Source organism: Gracilinanus agilis, chromosome 4, assembly GCF_016433145.1.
Source record: "Gracilinanus agilis isolate LMUSP501 chromosome 4, AgileGrace, whole genome shotgun sequence".
In the NCBI taxonomy this organism is placed as follows: domain Eukaryota; kingdom Metazoa; phylum Chordata; class Mammalia; order Didelphimorphia; family Didelphidae; genus Gracilinanus; species Gracilinanus agilis.
The window spans coordinates 370,074,549-370,095,004 of record NC_058133.1 but is presented as its reverse complement, the minus strand read 5'-3'; the positions used below and the strand labels follow the sequence as shown (position 1 = coordinate 370,095,004).

At 38.2% G+C, this 20,456-nt stretch overlaps 1 protein-coding gene across 1 annotated transcript in view; it reads right to left on the bottom strand.

The window, feature by feature from the left end:
• Positions 1-20,456, bottom strand: part of DCBLD1 (discoidin, CUB and LCCL domain containing 1) — a 113,213-nt gene that overhangs the window by 77,517 nt on the left and 15,240 nt on the right. Inside the window, exon 2 of the mRNA XM_044676815.1 lies at positions 594-806. Within this exon, the coding sequence (XP_044532750.1) occupies positions 594-806 (213 nt within the window). The remainder of the gene's footprint in view (positions 1-593; positions 807-20,456) is intronic.

Below are 20,456 nucleotides of genomic sequence, written 5' to 3'. Positions count from 1 at the left end.
TATCTAAAAGGACTTCCTTCATAACTGAGAAAGTATTTGGTCACCTCCCCTTGACTCTTGCCCTTGAACTAAGAATGCCTTCTCATTCACATGACATACCTTGCCAGCTGTGTGGGAAACATTCCCAAAGAATCCCCCCTTCTTTCTTGCTTGAATGATTTCCCCTTTCTCTACCCTCCCTTCTCCTGTGAAAGATGATGCTTATCTCTCCTAAGTTGCTGCAAAATACTGCTGACTGGCTGTGTGGTCTAAGGGAGCCTGCAGAGTTATAAAAACTAAATGTGTACTCTAGGACGTTGAAGCTACTATCAACACTTTCCTTGACATGCTAACACATTTTTTAGCTTTTAATTTGCCCTCCTATGTTTGACCCACTGTCAATGGACCTCTGCTGGCAGGTAAACCTCTCCCAGGAGGTACCATTACAGAACTATTCAGCATACCCATTTGTATCCCCACCATCAAACATGGTACCTGGCATTAAGTAGATGGGGAAGAAATGCTTGTTGAATTGAATTGAATTACACTGTTGATAATATTCTGTCCCCTTGTTCTTTACCTAAAATAGGGCAATACAGATTTAATATACATACCATGTTGAGCTGAGGAACTGACAAAGAGCAAGTAGTTGGATTCACAGGTCTGAGATTCAATATCCACATCTGCAAGTCTCAAAATCAGTCTTTTCCCCTGAGGGACTGTAATGGTCTTTTCACATATGGTATGATTGGGATAAGTCCCTGGATAATTCTTGGATGCCAATGTGCCACTGTCTTGGTAAGTCACCATGTGCCCACATCCATCACCTGTAAGAAAGGAAAGGGATTAGAAGAGTGAGGAAAAATGAACAAATTTCTTGAAATACAAATTGCTCTCTTATGAACTCCTGTGCTAAGAACTGATATGCTAAGCCACCATTTTCTATTTATTTATATTATAATTTATTTATTCTTTTAAAAAAATCCTGTTGTTCCATCTTAGAATTAATTCTAAGTATCAGTTCCAAGTCAGAAGATCAGTAAGGGCTAAGCAATGGTGCTTAAGTGACTGGCCCATGAGGTGTCTGAGGCCAGATTTGAACCTAATACCTTCCATCTCTATACCTGGATCTCCATCCACTGAGACACGGAGCTGATCCCTTATCTATTTATCCTTTATATTTGTTATATTATTTCATTACATATTTCTTTTACTTTTAATCTAAAGTTTAAAAAATCAAATAGAATGGACATTTCTTTTTTCCTCATTGAAAAGATAAGCAGGATTATAAATGAAACTGGTCTCCCTTATGTTTTGTTTGCTTTTCTTTTTAAGTTTATAAGTATGACTTGTAGCTTTCAAAGCTATCCTACTTGTCTGTGCTTCTTCCTGGTTTTTCTCTTGTTCTCTGCATTTTTTAAAGATGCCTCAATGACCCTCTTTTCTTTTCTTTCTTTTTTCTTTTTTCTTTTTTTTACTAGCATTCTCTCCAAATGACACAGGTCACTTTAATTTGAAATAGCAGGTAACTGAAGTAAATACTTAGTTGGATCTCTGTTTCCTCAATTCAATGTTCTGTCCAAAAGAGAAGAGGGAGGCACGATAGAGAACTGGCCTCATCGATGAAAAGAATAGAGTTCAAGACTGGTTTCTGACATATTTTGGCTCTGAGATCCAAAGCAAGTTACTAAGTCTCTCAGACCTTCAGGAACTTCCCTAAATTTCAAATCAATCATCAATCTGCTTTGGTAGAAAGAACTTATAATGAATTCCTGACATACAGTGAGGCAACACCAAGTCCTCTAGCAGCAACTGATCATAATGGCTTTGCATTTGATTATGGAAATCCCCGGGTAAATGTAACATTTAATTACATTACTTTATTAGAAAGATAATGACTTGTAGAAGAGTTTGCCTTGGTAGGTAGAAGGGCCATTTCTTGCTGTGAGATAGAAGCAGAAAAGGAGACAGTAGGGAAAAGCATACTATCAGAGGAGGAAGAGGGAAGAAGAGGGGGCTCTCAGAAAATGGACTCATTTTTTTGCAATGATATATGAAATAAGGTTTTCAGCTGAGAAGACTGGGGAAAGGAGAGTCATAGGAACTCTGGGGGCCTGAAAACACTCAGAAAAGTTGCTGTGGTGAGCAGGCTAGTCATTTAGTTAAGGAAGCTTTATGAAAGGCTTGTCTTGCTGCAGTGAGACCCCAGTTAAGATTATATAGCATAACTTTGTAGTGGCTCCAGTAAACACGTTTTCGTATTTTTCTTCATCTTGATTCAGTAGCATGTGAAAAGAAGCAAATACGACGGATGTTTGGAGAAATCAAAGCCATAGTTTGGCAGGACAGTGATAAGAAGGACAAGGGAATTAAGAAAAGAGTATGAAGTTGAACTGGTTTACAAGTTCAGGAGTCAAGATGGAGAAGTGTCAATGAAAAATGATGATCTAGGAAAGAACTGAGTAGAGGAAGGATTAGAGGTTAAGGAGATCATGAAAAATAAGGTTAGGAATTGCAATTCAGAGGGAAAGATGGAATGACAAAAGATTATGATTAGATAAAAAGATTCTCAGAGTTGTTTTTCTTTGTTGTTGTTGTTTTTAAAGCAAGATAAAGATAATGACATGCTCAGAGGACTTTAAAACTGTTCTGTTGACCCAGTTTTATCATTAGTAGGTCTGTATCCCAAAGAGATTTTTAAAAAGGGGAAAGGACCTATTGGTACAAAAATATTGATAGTTACTTTTTTTTGTGGTGGCAAAGAATTGGAAACTGAGGGGATTTCCATCAACTGGGGAATAGCTGAGGAAGTCATAGTATATGAACTAATGCAGTGAAGTGACCAGAACCAGGAAAACATTGTACATGGTAACAGCAATATTATGTGATCAACATTTATGAATGAGAAATATTCTTAGCAAAGCAGTGATCCAAAAAATCCTCAAGGTCTCATGGTGACAAATACTATCCACCTCCAAAGTAAGAATTGATAGAGTCTGAATGTAGACTAATGACATACTATATTTCACTTTATTTCTTCACTTTTTTTTTGCTTGTTCAAATTCTCTTTCACAAAATGACTAATATGGAAAACTATTTTACACTATTACACATGTAAAATCTATATCAGATTGAATGCCATTGGAGGGGGGAGAGTGAGAATTTGGCTCAAGCTTTAACAAATAAATGATAAAAAATTGTTTTTTTGTGTGTAATTGAGGGGGGAAAGTTGAGGGTTTTTTTTAAAGAAAGATAATGACTGATGAAGGGGAAATGATTTTTAAGGGAATACAAGTTTACCCAAATTATTCAAAGGCTTGGTAATGATATAAATCCCAAAGGTTAGCTAAATAGTTTTCTTCTATTTTTAATCCTCTTCTACCCAATAATCAATATTTCTCTAAAATATAAAATAGGTTAGCTTTTCCTAAGAAGGAACATGGTATAGTGAAGAAAGACCAAATATTAGTTGTATAACCACAGGCAAATCACTAAACCTCCAAAGATTACATTTTCTTTATCTATAAAATGGGGATAATCTAGGATCATCTGCCTGACACTGAATTATGAGAAAAACATCGTATTATTATTTCCTGTCCAAATCAACTAATAAGTTATTATTGAGCTATGTGTTCAGTACTGTGCTAGATTCTATGACAGATGCAAAAGTATTATGAGATCTTTGTCCCTTTTATAATCCAGTTAATGAGATAAAAGCATCATATGTGCAAGAGAAAAACAAAAACAGGTTCCCATTAATTTTTTCTAAAGAGTTGTGAGTAGATGACCATTGTAACAATAGAGCCAATAACCAATGTTTGACAGCAATGTTTGTCCCATCCCCCTTACACAAATCCCATCTTTACACCATGCTATCTCTATAAGGTGTTCCCAAAGTCACATTGCGTTTTAAGCTATTAGACCTTAAACTGAGACTTTAGAGACATCCTATATAAGCCATGAACTATAAAGATTGGGCCATATAGGTATAAAATTGTGTTGTAATCAAATAACTCACATCAAAATTAGTCGGACAGCAATTTAATGATAGGCAAGAAATTATTATACTTTCACACAGCCAAATCAAACATGCGTGGAGTCATCTCTGGGAAGGGAGGGAAGAATAATGAATATAACAGGAAGCTACTCTGAGGCTCTTCTCTTTGAAGACCTGACGATCCCAAGAAACTGGACTTCCCAGTTTTACTGGTGAAGTATCTATCATCTACGTGCCCTGGGAACCTGGGACTGTAAACTGTAAACACTCCCTCCTCAATTGCATAGTTTCTGCTATGACCGTCTCCTCTTTCATGGTGAGATGCCTGAGTCAACGAGATTGATCTTTTTGGCTTCGTACTTATACCCTCTAATTGGAGTGCGCTTCATGTCTGAATTTAAAGCTCAATTATAAAGCTTTTTTTTCCCCTCCAAAACACACACACACACACACACACACACACACACACACACACACACACATATTTCCCCTCTGTGTCTTCAGGTAGCAAAGGGGAAAATCTATCTCTGAAAACTAAAAGGGATTATCACACTTCTCCCTTCTTCCCATTCCATGATTACTGCTCCACTCTTTCCCTGTTTAATAGAAAGATGAAGGAAATCTCACACTGCCTGCCTTCTCAGTACCCTGACAAATCTTCAAGTGTCAAGCCAGTAACATGCTATTTCCAAGGCTTGTCCAGCCTCCATTCAAGACACAGGACTCCATTACTCACCAATGTTGTCCTGGTTCCCAATACCTGGGGACTCCCAGAATACCCAGTTTGTGCGTTCCCACTGCCAAAGGGTCAGGGAGGACCAGCTCCCTGTGTCCCTCAAAATCCATGTTTTGAAAGAAGCCTCAGAGCAGCTTTCTGACCAGCAAGCCCTTTCTTCCTTCCTTCCTGCTGGCAGATAGGGGACACAAACAGTCCTTCTCAACCCCTCCTCCCAGGGAGAAATCTGACATACTGACAATCTAAGAGGAACTCCTGGCCCCAAATCTCTCATAGAAAGTGAAATTCTACCAATTATAAATTCTTTTTGCCCGAATAAGTAAGGAAACACTTTGGGGCAGGGGGATGAATGGGGATAGGTCTTAGTTTTTACTATTTATCTACACTCACTTAATTTGAAGCTTTCTGAAGGAAGAGGTGCAGAGGCCAGACAGAGAAAAGGGAAAGCACACTCTGGAGTACTTCAGGGCAATTCTGGGAAGGGTATTCTTGGATGGGAGACGGATGTTGGGAATTTGGGAAGATAAAGGGAGATAGGAAGAGAGAGGAGAGAGAGCAGCAAAGAGAAATTTTACAGATGCCTTAAATTCAACAGGTACCTTAGCCCTTGGTCCTGCCTGAGAGTCAAACCCAGGGTTTTAGCTTTCTGATGATGTGTACAGAAATGAGGGGCTTGTTTTCTTGGGAGAGGCTCTAAACTAGTTGTCCACAACAAAGAGAAGACATTCTGGGATAATTCTATGCTGTGAGCAGATTATTGGAAAGCATATATGAGACTCTATAATTAAGTATTGAACTGTGTGCTACAGGACCACAAGTGAAGTTCAGAGGGGAGTAATCACAGCAATCTTCATGGAAGTCAATGAGATGGGCTAGCCTTTGAAATAATAATAACAGCTGACATTTACATAATTGCTTTAGATGGGTAGAACTTAGAGAAGAAGGTTGTCCAAGTCAGGCAATTAATTAATCAACCAACCACTTGGCACCTCCCAGGTGCCAGGCTCTGTGCTCGTTGTTCAGTTATGTCTGACTCTTCCTAAGCCCATTTTCTTGGCAAAGATATTGGCATGGTTTGCCATTTCCTACTCCAACTAGTTTACAAATGAGGAAACCAAGGCAAACAGCGTGAAGTGGCTTTTCCAGGGTTATGCAGCTAGTAAGTGTCTGAAGCCAGATTTGAACTCAGGAAAATGAGTCTTCTTGACTCCAGACTCTGTGCTCTATCCACTGTGCCACCTAGCTGCCTCATGCTAAGTACCGAGTAATTTATACTCAATAGGAAGAGACAATACAAGAGGCAGATTATATGTATGTCCTTCAATTGGGGAATGGCTGAACAAACTGTGGTATATGCGGGTGATGGAATACTATTGTGCTTAAAGGAATAATAAACTGGAGAAGTTCCAGGCGAACTGGAGAGACCTCCGGGAACTGATGCAGAGTGAAAGGAGCAGAGCCAGAAGAACTCTATACACAGAGACTGATATACTGTGGTAAAATTGAATGTAATGGACCTCTGTACCAGCAGCAATACAATGACCCAGGACGACTCGGAGGGGCTTATGGTAAAGATGCTACCCACATTCAGAGGAAGGACTGCAGGAGAGGAAACATATAAGAAAAACAACTGCTTGAACGCATGGGTCAGGGTGGACATGACTGAGGGTGTAGACTCGAATCTACCACACCAATGCAACTACCAACAATTTGGAAATTGGTCTTGTTCAAGGACACATGACAAAACTAGTGGAAACGCGCATCGGCCAAGGGTGGGGGGGTGCGGGGGGGGGTTGAAGGGGAAAGGTGGAGCATGAATCATGTAACCATGTCAAAAATGAATATTAATAAATGTTAAAAAAAATAATAGGAAAGGGGAGATACTAGCAGCTGGGCAGAAGGGATTAGTAAAGGCTTCATATAGGAAGCATCCTCTGAAAGGAGCTAGGTATTCTAAGGGGTGAAAATGAGGAAAGGAATACATTCTGAGCACGAGGGGCAGCAAGGTAAAGGCAGGAATATGAAGTGTTCTGTGTTGAGAAAAAGTAAGAAGGCCAGTTTGGCTGGACTATAGTCATGTATAATGTGGTTGTTAAGGTAAGTGGGAGTAAATTCGATCCTCAAGGTAACTGGGAGCCAATGGAGTTTACTCAGGAAAATCACTTTAGCAAGCTATGTGTCAAGGCAAGGATGCCAATTAAGTAGTCCAGGTGAGAGGAGACAAGAGCCTGATCCAGCTGGTGTGGAAGCCTGAAATATTGAGAGAGAGACAAAGAGAGGAAGAGAGAATGAAAAGAAAGAAGGAAAGAGAGACAGAGAGAAAGAAAAAGAAAGAGAGGGAGAAGAAATTATATATAAGAATGTAGAGGTGGCAATGACAGCATTTGGCAACTTATTACATATGTAGCTCAATAAGAATGAAATGAGCATCATATGGAGGTTGAAAACTGGGGGAAATGGTGGTGCCCTGTATAGAAATATGGACGTGTAGGGTTTAGTGGGAAATATATTAAGTTCAATTTTGAATATATTAAGTCTGAGATTCCTATGAGTTACTTGTTTGGAAATGTACATTAGGAAGTTGGCAATATGGTACAAAACCTGAGAAGAAAAACCTGATTCATGAATCTGGGGATCTTTGGAATAGATCCAAAGTAGCAAAGTTCACCAAATGAGAGAGAGAAAGTAAGGAAGGAAGGCCTTGGACAGAGAGAGCTTTGGAATAATAAGCATGCAGACTACATGCACATTTTTCCTTAGAATACACTCACAGTTTGGGTGCAAAGATGTTAAGAAAAATATACATGAAGGCATATTGACTGAAATGACTGCTATGTGTCTGTAAGATGGTGAAGGAGAGGATTGTGGGTTTTTTCTTTCTTTTTTGTCCAGTTATGATTTTACTTGTATAGGGACTCTTTCCACCAATTGGATCTGTAAATGGTCAGCAATTTATTGTCTTAAGAGTCTCTTGTGGGGCTGGCTATGAGGTTAAGTGATTTATGTCTAGTCACACAGCTAGTATGTGTCCAGAGGTAAAACTTGAAGATAGGTTTTCCCAATTTTAAAGCTGGTCCTCTCTCAGGAAACTGTCTTAAAGTAGCATAAAGATGCAATGGGGGAAAGAGATTATTTTTTAAAAAGAGGAAAAAGATCCACATGCAAAAAATATTTATAGCAACCATTTGTGGAGGCAAAGAACAGGCCCCAGTTGGTGAATAACTGAACAAATTTTGGGATACTGAAATACTACTGTTCCATAAAAAATGATTAGGTGATAGTTTCAGAGAAAACTGGATAGACTTGTATGAATTGATGTAAAGAGGGCTGAATTGGGAAAATAATTATATATATCATTTTATATATATATATATGTGATATATAATATAATGTTATATAATAACAACAACATTCTGAAAGAAACAAACTCTGATTGATGCATTGATTAACCACAATTACAGAGGACTCATGATAAAACTTGCTAGCCTCTCCCTGATTGAAAAGTGATGGAATCAGAGTGAAGAGCAGAGAATATTTTTTGGGACATGGCCAATGTAGGAATTTGTTTTACTTGACTATGCATTTTTAAGGTTTTTTTGCTTTTTCTATGGGGAGAAGAGAGGGTAAAGAAACAGATGGGAAGAAGAGAAAATAGATTACTGTTGATTTTTTTAAATTAAAAGTAAAACAAAGTGCATTGGGAAAGAATGAGACAAAAACTGGATGAGTAGGGGAGGGGGAGGTAATAGAAGGCTTTGAAGAATAAGCGGAAGAATTTAGATTTGATAAGAAGGAAAAAATGACAAGTTTACACTTAAAGTCCTGCATGAAATCCTGGTTCTTCTGCATTTCTGGTAACCTTGGGAAAGGCATGTAACTTTTCTGGGCTTCAGGTTCCTCATATGAAAAATAAGGGGGTTGGACTGGATGACCTCTAATGTGCTTTTCAGGTCTCAAACTATGATATCATGAACCTAAGACAGGTCATCTGAGCATCAGGGACTAGTAGCAATATCTACAGGAAAAATATGGACTGCTGTATCAGCTTAGACTGTCTATGAGAGCTGATCAAAGCAGAAAAAAACCCCATAACATCTGGCCTGGTCCCTTACTGCTGCCACCTCATTTCTGGACTACTGAAATACTGAAACAGCTTCTTCTTCTTTTTTTTAACCCTTACCTTCTGTCTTAGAATTGATATTATTGGTTCTAAGGTAGAAGAGTGGTATGGGTTAGGCATTTAGGTTTAAGTGATCTGCTCAGGGTCATACAGCTAGGAAGTGTCAGAGGCCAAATTTGAACCCAGGATCTCCTATCTCCAGACCTAGCTCTCCATTCTTTAAGTCCTTAGTTGTTCCTTCTTCCCCTCCTTTTAAAGTCCTTCATGACCTGGTTCCAGACTTAGTCCTCTTCACATCCTTGGTGGTCCCACAAATCAGTCTTCCTGCTGGTCTTCACACATGATATCCCATTTCTCATCTTTATAACCTCCCCCATGCTTGGAATTCACTGGCTCTTAAAATACCCAGCTTCCTTCAACACTGAGCTCATGAGCCATGGCCTACATGGGACCTTTCCCCCCTACCTACAGCACCTACTATTCCCTCTCTGAATTAATTTATTTTAGATGTAATTATGTTTATGCGCTGTTTACACCGACAGAATTCATGCACCACGAGGTCAGGGATTGTTTATTTTTTGTAATAATAACTAGTATTTACAAAATGCATTAAGGTGTGAAAAGCCCTTTTAGAGGCATTATTTTATTTGTTCCTCACAACAATCCTGTAAGGTAGTTAGTTGTGACCTTATCCCCATTTTATGGATGAAAAAGTGAAATGTGGAGAAAAGTGATTTATCCAGGATCACATGGTTAATTTTCAAGATTTCATCTCAGATATGCTCATTATACCAAACTGCTGCTACCTAGCCCATAAAAGGCTCCTTCATTGATTACTAAAGCTGGTTTGTTGTTATTTTTTTTATAAGGAAGAAGAAATGGTGAGCCAGGTGAACTGTCTGTGGTAAAGTGGTTCTGGGAGTCTTCTTCTTTTTTTTTTTTTTAATGTGGTTTTCTCTGTGCCCCTCTGTGTTTTGTTGTGGTCCCTAGGAAATCATATGTGCCTGGACTGTGATCTACCTGAAATCTTGGACAGAGAACACTAAAAAGACTGCGCAGTGATGAATCTGGGTCATAGGTGCAACCCCCCGATAACGGCTTTTGAACCTCTATATACTCTCTGGGCTTGCTCGCCAGAGGACACAGGACTCCCAACAATTATTTTGTCAGCCCTATACAATATGAATTGCAACAGGGACCTTCTGGAATAGAGGAGATTAGCTAGAAGGCAGATAGAGGAGTGAAAGCCTTGAGCTTGGTCAAAATGAGAAAGGCAAGGAAAATAAACTTTAAAGAAAAATCTCAACAAGGGGAAACTGAATTGGAAAGTCAAAAATAAAAGAGGCTTAGTAACTGCTAGATGTGGGAGAAGCAGACAAGAATGACACCAGATTCTCAAGCCTGAATGAGAACATGAACAATACAATAGAACAGTAACAGAAATAGGGAAGTCTGGAGGAGGAGCTGATTGGGGGAGGGGACAAGATAATGAGTTCAATTTTAGACAAGTTGAATTTGAAGTGATAGCTAACCTTTATTTCCAGTCTCTCTTGCACCAGAAGTGAAATTATTCATTCTAGAAAGAAGGTCTCTTAGCACAAAAACAAACCCTTCACATGCTATGGGGCAGCATCGAGTAACCCCAAAGCTACCATTATTATTCATATCCATATAATGCTTTATATAGAATTTTCATGTAATAATCTCATTTATCAACCTTAACCCATTTTGCAGATAAGGAAGCTGACATGGATTAAATGTTCTTTTCACTATGCAATAATGCCACTTTTAAAAAACATTTTATTGATATACTTATTTTTTTAACATCACAACCATTTTCCAAACCTATCTCATTTGAATCGTCCTTTATAATCAAGAAAGTCAAGTAAAACTCAGCCCACAAAGCAATTAGGTCTGAAAGTCTATGCCACATTCCACACAAGGGATCTTCCAGTTTTCCACTGAGAGGGGTTAAGTGTTTTTGATCATGGGTCATTGCAACTGATCTAAAGCATTTACATTTGTGTGGTAATTATGCAGCATGTTTTTCCCTTGGTTCAATTTCCTCATTCTGAAATCACTTCATCTAACTTTTCCCATATTATCGTTGCCTATGATACAGTAATATTCAATTATATCCATGTAACACGATTTGTTCAGCCATTCCCCAATCTAGGGGTACCAAATTATTTCCATGTTTTCACTACCAAAAAGCATACTTGCTGCCTTCTTTTTACAGATTAGGAAACTGAGGTTCAGTGACTTTTTTCCCCTACCACTACATATAACAAAAGCATATATAAGTACAGTATTCTCAACTATCAGGAAATTTCACGTGAGTCTCAGTCATCAAAAGCTTCTAAACTTCCTCACAAAGCCTCTCCAGTTCTGGAATCATGATCAAATCAACTCTGTCATTGTTCCCGAATGAAGTATGTCAATGGCCCCACTCAACATCCAGGTGACTCCCCTAATCCCAAGTGCCCACTACTCCTCTCTGAGTGTAGTCTCACCCATTAGAATGTAAACTCCTTGAGGAGTGGAACAGATCCTGTTTCTGTATTTGTTTCAGGTTGTATTACAAACTACAGTGTTTAACCACACTTTTTGTTGTTTTGGCTTAGTTTTTCAGTCTACTCCCATTCTTTATGGCCCTTTTTGGGGGGTTTTCTTGACAAAGGTACTGGAGTGGTTTGCCATTTCCTTCTCTAGCTCATTTACAGGTAAGGAAACTGAGGCAAACAGGGTTAAGAGACAGCTAGCAAATGTGAGCTTGGATTTGAACTTGGGAAGATGAGTCTTCCTTATTCCAGTCCTAGCCTTCTATCCATCTAGCTGCCTGCCTTGCTACATAATAGGCACTTAATGTTTCTTTTGCAGTTAATGTTTCTTTTTCCCCTTTTTTCATTCATCCTTGTGCTTAGATGTATTTATAGGAAATATTTTGACCCATGCCCTCTCAAAATCCTTTCACATAATTTCATAACATTTATCTCCCTGCAATAAAGGACAGTTGTTCTAAGTTCAAGCTCTCTCTAGTCTCTCTAGAAAGATGGGTACGGAGGGGGAACAACAGGAGTGTTGGGCTATTATATTGGTTTAATGAGAATAAATTGCTCACATTTCCAGCATCAAAGGACAAAAACAGATGTAAGGAAGAAAGGGGGGAAAAGGCACCATGAGTATTTGTCTATTCAAAAGCTTTCCTACATGGTATTTTCTCAGTGAGTTGGGTGGTTCATTTGCCAAGACAGCAGACAGTTACAGTTTGTTTTATTTCCTCCAAACTTTATAGCAGAGTGTCCTTCCCATTCCAGAACATATGACTTGGCCACCTACAAAGTGTCACATTTCTAGGCTAGGTTTGATTCCTCACCCTCTTATCTTTAGGCTTCCACAGAAGTCATGGTTTCATATAAGTTTGATCTCAGTAGACTAGCTATTTTGCTAATTATTTCCTGAAAACAATTCAAAGAGATATGGCTGAATTTTTGAGGTTTTGCTTAGAAAACTTCAAAATCCTCACCAGAATATAAAAATTATCCCAATATTCCTTGTGACAGGAAAAACTTTTTCTAGTATGAGCCATACAAAAGAGACTAAAAAGTAGTCAGAGCATTCCAGTATAATATTTCTCTCCTCATTTCAGCGATCTATTACTAAATACCTCCAAAAGGATCTGAGTTTGAATCCCTGCTGGGCCACTTAATACCTGTATAATCTTGGGCAAATTATCTTAACTCCTTGGGCCTCAGTTGCCACATCTAATAAATTCAGAGTTGGGGCTGGACTAGATAGCTTCTAAAATTCCTTTTAGGTCCAAATCAATCATCCTTGGAAGGTTATTCTCCTTTTCCTCTGGATTTAAAAGGATTAAAGCCGAAGGATTAGAGTTTACCTTTCAACCTTTAATAACCTTTAGTCTCAGAGTGCTAAATTGACATTTATGGCTAGGCAATATTAATAAAATCCAAGATTAAATTCTCAATGATATTCAAGCCTCTATCTAATCTACTCTAATTCTACCTACTAAGAAAGGAAAACATTAACTTCCTTGAAACACTATTTCCCTTTGATAAGAAATCATATTCCATTAACAGGAAAAGGGAGTGGAGCAAAATGAAGCTGTACCTGACTGAGACATGAGTTTTTGCAAGACTAGAGAGTATAATTCCTAAGTCAGCTGTACTAAAGAGAGTATTTCTAAGGGAAATGTTTTAACTGAGGGGTATACCAATGGAATGACTAGTTTGTGGGAGGCGGTTGTTTTTTTTCCCCCTTGCTGAATTAACTCTTAAGTGGATTAGAAAGAAAAGGTATTACTAAGATAAAATCATTTCCAGTAACATGATTTCATTGCTGTTGTAATATTCAAGTTGGAACAAGTTTTGAAGATATTCATGTCATGGACCTGTGGATAGGAGAAAACGTTTTCTCATGTCTGAGATCATGATGATCTTTTTAGCTCCCAAAGGGGAGATTATGCCTTATTATAGGTCTCTTTGACTAGGAAAGAAGTCTTGGGTAACATATTGTGACTTAGGGTATCTCGAATCAGAGGGCTTGGGTCTGAATCTCTGCTGCTTGAAAAGCAGGTGGGTGATAGAATGGATGGAGCACTGGAACTAGAATCAGGAAGACCTAAATTCAAATCCAGCCTCAGACCTTTTTCAACCTTAGGCTCCTCATCTGCAAAAAGGGGATAATAGCTGAACGAGGTTTACCTCCCAGGGTTGTTGTGAGGATAAAATGAGGTAGTATTTGTAAACCTTAAGGAATCATATAAATGCTAGATGCTAACTTCCTAGGCAGCTAGGTAGTTCAACAGGCAAAGTACCCAGTCTGGAGATAAGAAGACTCATTTTCCTAAGTCCAGATCAGGAATCAGACACTAGCTGAGCAAGTCACTTAACCCTGTTTGCCTTCGTTCCCTCATCTTCAAAATGAGCTGGGGAAGGAAAAGGCAAACCACTTCAGTATCTTTGCCAAGAAGACCCAAGTGAGATCACAGACTCGGGCATGCCTGAAAATGACTGAACAGCAACAATAAATTAACTTCCCTGGGACTTAGTTCACCTCCTCTGAAAAAAAATTAAGGGAGTTAAACTTGACCTCTGAAGTCCTTTCCAGGTCTGTGGTTCATGATCCTGTGATCAGTGAATTCTCAGTTCCATTCCAGCTCTAAATCCATGATCCTATGACTGTCAAGATAAAAGCTCAATGCTATATGGACTCGAAACCAGGTTCAAGTACAGCAGATGTTTCTGAGAATTTGTTTAAGTCACATTCCTCTACCTATGGTTGTTCTCAGTAACATCAGTAATTTTACTAAGCTCTTATAAAAACTAATAAAGGGTATGGTATTTTAGCCTCAACAGATGAAAAAGAGTATGAAATTAAATTCAAATCAAAAGTTTATCAGCAGTATATTTGTAATGTAAGATTAAGAATCCCTATACTAGATGGTCTGGAAAAATTCCGTGTCAGTGACTTTTATATGTCAATATTTATCTAGGACCCACAAAATGCTGGGCCAATCTAAAAACCATTTACAAGGGGCATCTAGGTGGCTCAGTGGAGAGAGCACCAGGCCTGGTGTCAAGAGGACCTAGGTTCAAATCTGGCCTCAGTCACTTCCTATGTGACCCCTGGGCAATCACTCAATCCTAACTGCCTAGTCCTTACTGTTCTACTTAGAACCAAAATCTAGTATTAATTCTAAGACAAAAGGTAAAGGTTTAAAGAAAAAGAACCATATACAAGAGAATCCCCAAAACATATACTCTTGGGACCAAAGATCTGGTGAGAGGAGTTCTAAAAATAACATAAAATTGTGGCCACTCTTATTAAACTAGTCCTAGGAAGGAAACCCCCCTTTTCCCCCTTTCCTACTATTGCACCATACCCATGTTTTCATTGTTAATATCCCAAGATGAATTAATTAGCTTTGGCTGCATGAGAGATTTAATAGTAATTTTGCAGATGAAAGATAGAACGGAAAAAACAAGAGCACAAAGTGATCAGCCCAAGACAATTGTTTGTCTCTGCTTAATAGATGCTCAGGATGAGGAAGTCAGAAGAGTGGTGGCTGACCTTTATCCATAATAATGTCAGGATGTTGATGCAATATTCAAGCTGTTCTTGCTAAAGAGATGTGAATGCATATGGGAATCTTTTTCTCATCTTCATAAAGTCATAATTTCTAAATTTGTTTTCAGTATTTAAACACACATATTTTCCACTTTTGGATGAAATAAACTGTTAACTAAAAGGGTCCCTTCTTTCCCTTAAGCCCAGAAAGTCACAGATATTACTATAAAGCCAAATAAAGAGAATCCAACCATTCTTAATTAAGGACGCAAACATCCCCTCCTTTCTGATACTCTCTTGGCCTCTGGCTTCAGTAACGCTGTTCTCCCATGAGACTCCTCCAGCTTCTCTAACTTGGGCTCCTCACTTGGCTTTTTTCTCTTGCAACTTAAATGTTACTGACCCCCAAAGTTCTGCCCTTGGCTTTCCTCTCTCCATGTTTTCTTCCTAATGTTAAGGGTATGGGAAGATCGCTGATGTGAAGGAAGGTATCTAGGTGAGAAAGCAGGATGAGATCAGGGAGCTGTTCTGGCCAGAATATGGGGTGCAGGAAAAGGGGTGTACTACAAATGGGCTGAAAAAACAAGTTGGAACTAGATGGTGGGTGTTTTTATATGCAAGTTTAAAAAGTTTTAATTTTATACAACCAGCAAAGAAGGAATCATTGAAGGTTTTTGAGCAGGGAAGTAACAACAGAAACCTCTCCTCTCAAATTCCAATTTCCATATTCTTAGGAGGATAGGCAACACGGTAGGTAGTCAGGAAGACCCAAGTTCAATTCTTGTATCAGATACTTACTAGCTTTGTGACTGAGCAAATTATTTAACCTCACTTGACTTCAGTGTTCTTATCTATTAAATGGGGATAATAATAGTATCTGAGTCATATAAAGTACTTTACAAACCTTAGAATGAAAAATAAATCTTGGCTATATTATCACTATTAATTATTATTTTTCAATGATCTTCTGAATTCCTTTCCATCCCAACAATTTTTAAACTTAATCGCTTCTTCAGGACCACACGTCCCTTTGAAAGGACCTCAGAGACCATCTAATCCAACCCTGACTTGAAAAAGACCCCCTTCTACACTGTGCCTAATATATGGCCATGCAAGTTTTTGCTTCAAGATCTCAAGTGAGGAAGTACCTATTACCTTGCTGGAAAACCCTATTCCATTTCAGGAGGGTTCTAATTATTAAGAAAATTTCCCTCACATCAAGCCTTAATTTGCCTCTGAAATTTTCACCCTTTGCTATTAGTTCTGCCTTCTGAAGTCAAGCAGATTAAGTCTAATGCTTATTCCTTGTGACAGACTTTTCCCCACGGCACATTTCCCCCCAGTTTTCTCTTCTCTAGAATATTCCCTGTTCCTTACCAATTTTCATAAAGTCTGAGCTTGAGGTCTTTCACCTTCCCAATTGTCAACCCCTGGATGGTCTTTAGTTTTTAAATATCTTACTTGACATATGATGCCCAGAACTAAATACTCCAAATAAATTTGACCAAGGCAGAGGAAAGTATGACTATCACTGGCTTCCACCTGGATACTATGACTTCTCTTTTTTTTTAATTGAGTTTATTTATTTACTTAATTAATTTAGAATATTTTTCCATGCTTACATGATTCATGTTCTTTCCCTTCCCTCCTCCCATAGCCAATGAGCAATTCCAATGGGTTTTACGTGTGTCATTGATCAAAACCTGTTTCCATATTATTAATATTTACATTAGGGTGATCGTCAAGAGTATGACTTCTCTTAATATTGCCTAAGAATTGCACTAGCATTCCTGACAGCTGTTTTATTCCATTGCTGACACTACAAAATCTTTGTTCTTCTAAACTCCCCAGCTCTTTTTCAGACAAGTTGCAGTCTATACATACTCTCCCTCTATTGTACTTGGAAAGTTCATTAAAAAGAAACAAATAAACAAACAAACAAAAAAAAACTCCAGTAAGCCCCTATATTTATCCATAATCAAATGAGATACTTGTAAAGTAATTAGTACAGTTCCTGGCAAAAAGTAAGTGCTTAATAATCTTTCTTCCTCCCATTCCTATGAAATATCATTTTTTTATTTGGCCTAATATTCTAGGCTGTCAAGAACTTTTTAAATCTAATCTCATATTTGTTTGCAAGCTATCCTTCTAAGTTTTTTTTGCCATAAGCAAATCTGATAGGCGTGCCATCTATGTGTATGTTTTGTTTTTTTTACCCTTTTGACTTCCATCCCTTTGACTGATACCTATTCATTTAGTTCATCTTTCCTAATTTGGTCTTCCTGACCTCCGTAACCAAGCTTAACCTCACAATAAGCTACTTGAATGTTTCACAAGCCACCACCCTCCCCTCCCTTGTCTGTCCCTCTCATCTACCATTTACTGACCTATAAATTTTCATTCCTAGGTAACTCCTACTATCTGATTTCCCCAGGGCAGTTCAGTCACTGGAAAAAATCAAGGCATGATACTGATTTTAGGCCACTAAAATTTATGGCTCATAATATCATGGAAGCCTTAGCTTCAATGTGATAATATTTCACTGAGAGTAGTGAGATTATCTGGCTTGAACTCCCTCAGTCCTCCACCATTTCTCAAACTTCTCAGTGATTCTCTCATCCCTTCTAGTCATAGGAGGGGTAGCCTTACTTCACACTAAGGTAAATCCCTCTATTATACCATTGACACCATTTTCTCCTGTAGGACTCTGCTCCAGCAATCATCTCCTCTCCTGTCCTCTCCTCTTGAATTTCATCTTTCCCTATCCAATGGCCATTTGGTCTACCCAAAGAGAAAAAGCTTTTCCTTGACCCTTCTATCCCCAATCTTCTCTATTCCCCACTTTGCCTCTAAAAGAAGTGTTATAATTTTTAAAAATATTCAATGCCTTTGCTTCCTGTGAACTCTCATCAATCTTTTGTACTTGGACTTAGACACCCAACTACTGAACTAGAACTTTTTTATCAAAGCTTACCAGTGATCTCCTAATCTGTAAATCCAATGGCCTTTTTTAGGTCACATCTTCCTTGATTTTTCTGTGTATTTCTGACATTGTTAACCATACCCCAGTTCCTTCTGGATCTATTAAGAACATGCCAGGGGCTAAACATACAAAATGCCCTAAAGGAGCTCACATTCTACTAAGAGAAACAACATATATATTTATATATCATGTGTGTGTGTATATATATGAATATCACATGTACATACAGATGTGTGTATGTATATCATGTGTGTGTATATATATATATTTGTGTGTATACAAAATATAGACAAGATAAATAAATACAAGCAATGGTGGGGTTAGTTGGGGAATGAGGTGGGAATTAAGGAAAGACCTCTGTGGGAGAGACAGCAAAACAACTTTAGTATCTTCCTATTTTCTACCAGATGATGAAGTCTAAACTATGGAGGTAGCAACAATCAAGGCCCTCCACAATTTAGCTTATTCCTTACCTTACCTCATACTACCCTTTTTATGCCTACTATAATCCAGCTAAACTAGGCTATTGTCATGTCTTTTCAATGCTAATATAGCACCTTGAATGTATCTAACCATTAAATTAAATATTATGTGTTTAATATTACAGCCATACACCAATAATAAGCAACAAAAGCACTTAATTTTGAACAGTCTGCAACTTTATGAGGACAGAAAAAACCTCAAATAAAGAATGACAATTGTTTTAGACATGCTGAATTTGTGGTCTGTCAGTTGGAGAATGTCTAAACAAATTGAGGCATGTGAGTGTAATGAAAATAAGGAATATGAGAAATTCAGGGAAACATGACAACAAAATAGAGCTAATACAGGCAAGCTCACAAGAGTTTTGCCTGATGAGAAGCTGAGGGGATGGAGATAAAATTCTTCTCCATTGTGGACCAGAAACTTCCATCCCCAGACTAAAACTACCACGACATGTCCAAAACAACTCACTACTTTTCCCCACTAACTCATCCATCTTCTGAACCTCATTATTATTGTCCAAGTTACCCAATTTGATAACCTTGACATCCTTAAATTCTCACTTTCAGTCACTTTATATACTTAGTTGTCATATCTTATTTCTTCACTTATAATCTCTCTTTTATGTCCCTTTCTTTCCATTCATACATTCACCCTTAGTTCAGATCTTCACCATCTCTCATCTGAAGAACTATAATAGTCAAATCAAGTAGTATTTATTTATTAAAAAAAGAAAAACCTTGCCAACTTTTAGAATAGATGCTAAGTATGGGGTCTAAGGCAGAAGAGCAGTATGGACTAGAGGATGATTGGGGTTAAGCCTAGGGTCATGTAGATAGGAAGTTTTTGAGGTCACATTTGAACCCAGGACCTCCTTTCTCTAGAACTGTCAATAAATATTTATTAAGCACCTATGTGTCATGTGTAATTGGAAATCTTGTAACTTTGAACTACATTACCCAGGAGCCCACTGACTTCCTGCTGTTACGTGCTGATGTAGACAGGAGATAAATTTGGTGGATTTCCATGTCTAGCTTTCCTTCCTAGGAGGGTAGCTGTGAACACAGGACTTTTGAACAGGTAGATTAGTTTGGGCCAGTGGTTTTATTTTGTTACCTTTTTATTACTTTATTTCTAGTGATTATTAATAAATCTTATAAATAGTAAATCTTATAAAATATAATATTTGAAGTCGTAGTAAATTCATTTTAATTTTTACAGTCAGGTACAGTCATTGGACATCAAGACACAAATCTCTCCCTTCTCCAATCCACTGTTCTCATAGCTGCTAAAGTACTTTTCCTAAAGAGTAATGTCATCACCCTGATCAATAAACTATAGTGACTCATTATATTTCCTTAATCAAAATACAAAATTGTCCATTTGACATTTAAGACTTTTTATAATCTGGCTCCTTCTTACCTTTTAAGCCTTCTCATAGACACTCTTCTTCCCCTCTGGGCTACCATTGTCCTATTTGTTGTTCCTCCCACATGATACTGTCTCCAGTCTCAGATCTCAACATCTTTTTGCAGGTGGTCCCCCATGTCTAGAATGCTCTATCTCCAACCCTTGACTTCCCTAGCTTTTTTTAAGACTCAGTTCAGAAGCTATATTCTGCCCTGCCTTCCCTAGTCACTTGAGACTTCCCTTCAAAGGTTCCCTTCCTTCTTGTACAAAACTCCTGACATATTAACTCCCCCATTAGTATGTAAGCCCCTCAAGGACAGGGACTATTTTTGGTTTGGCCTTGCTTTGATTTCAATAGCTTCTGGCACATTGAAAGGTTATGCTATTGGTTGACTGGTACTGCCATGGTTTAAACCATACAGTGCTACCCTGATAATAACCTCAAAAGAACCAGTATTGCTTGGCACATTTTTCCTAGAGACTGCCTTCTGCCCCTCAAACCTCTGAAGAAACATAGGCAGGTTATGTTAGGAGATGAGCCATCCCCTTTGTCTGATAACAGCAAGTAGTTAGACTGTCCTAGACCTACTCATTACCCCTCTCCTCCATGGGATTATCATTATCTAAACCAGTGTCTGTCCCTCCTCCAGTTAAAAAA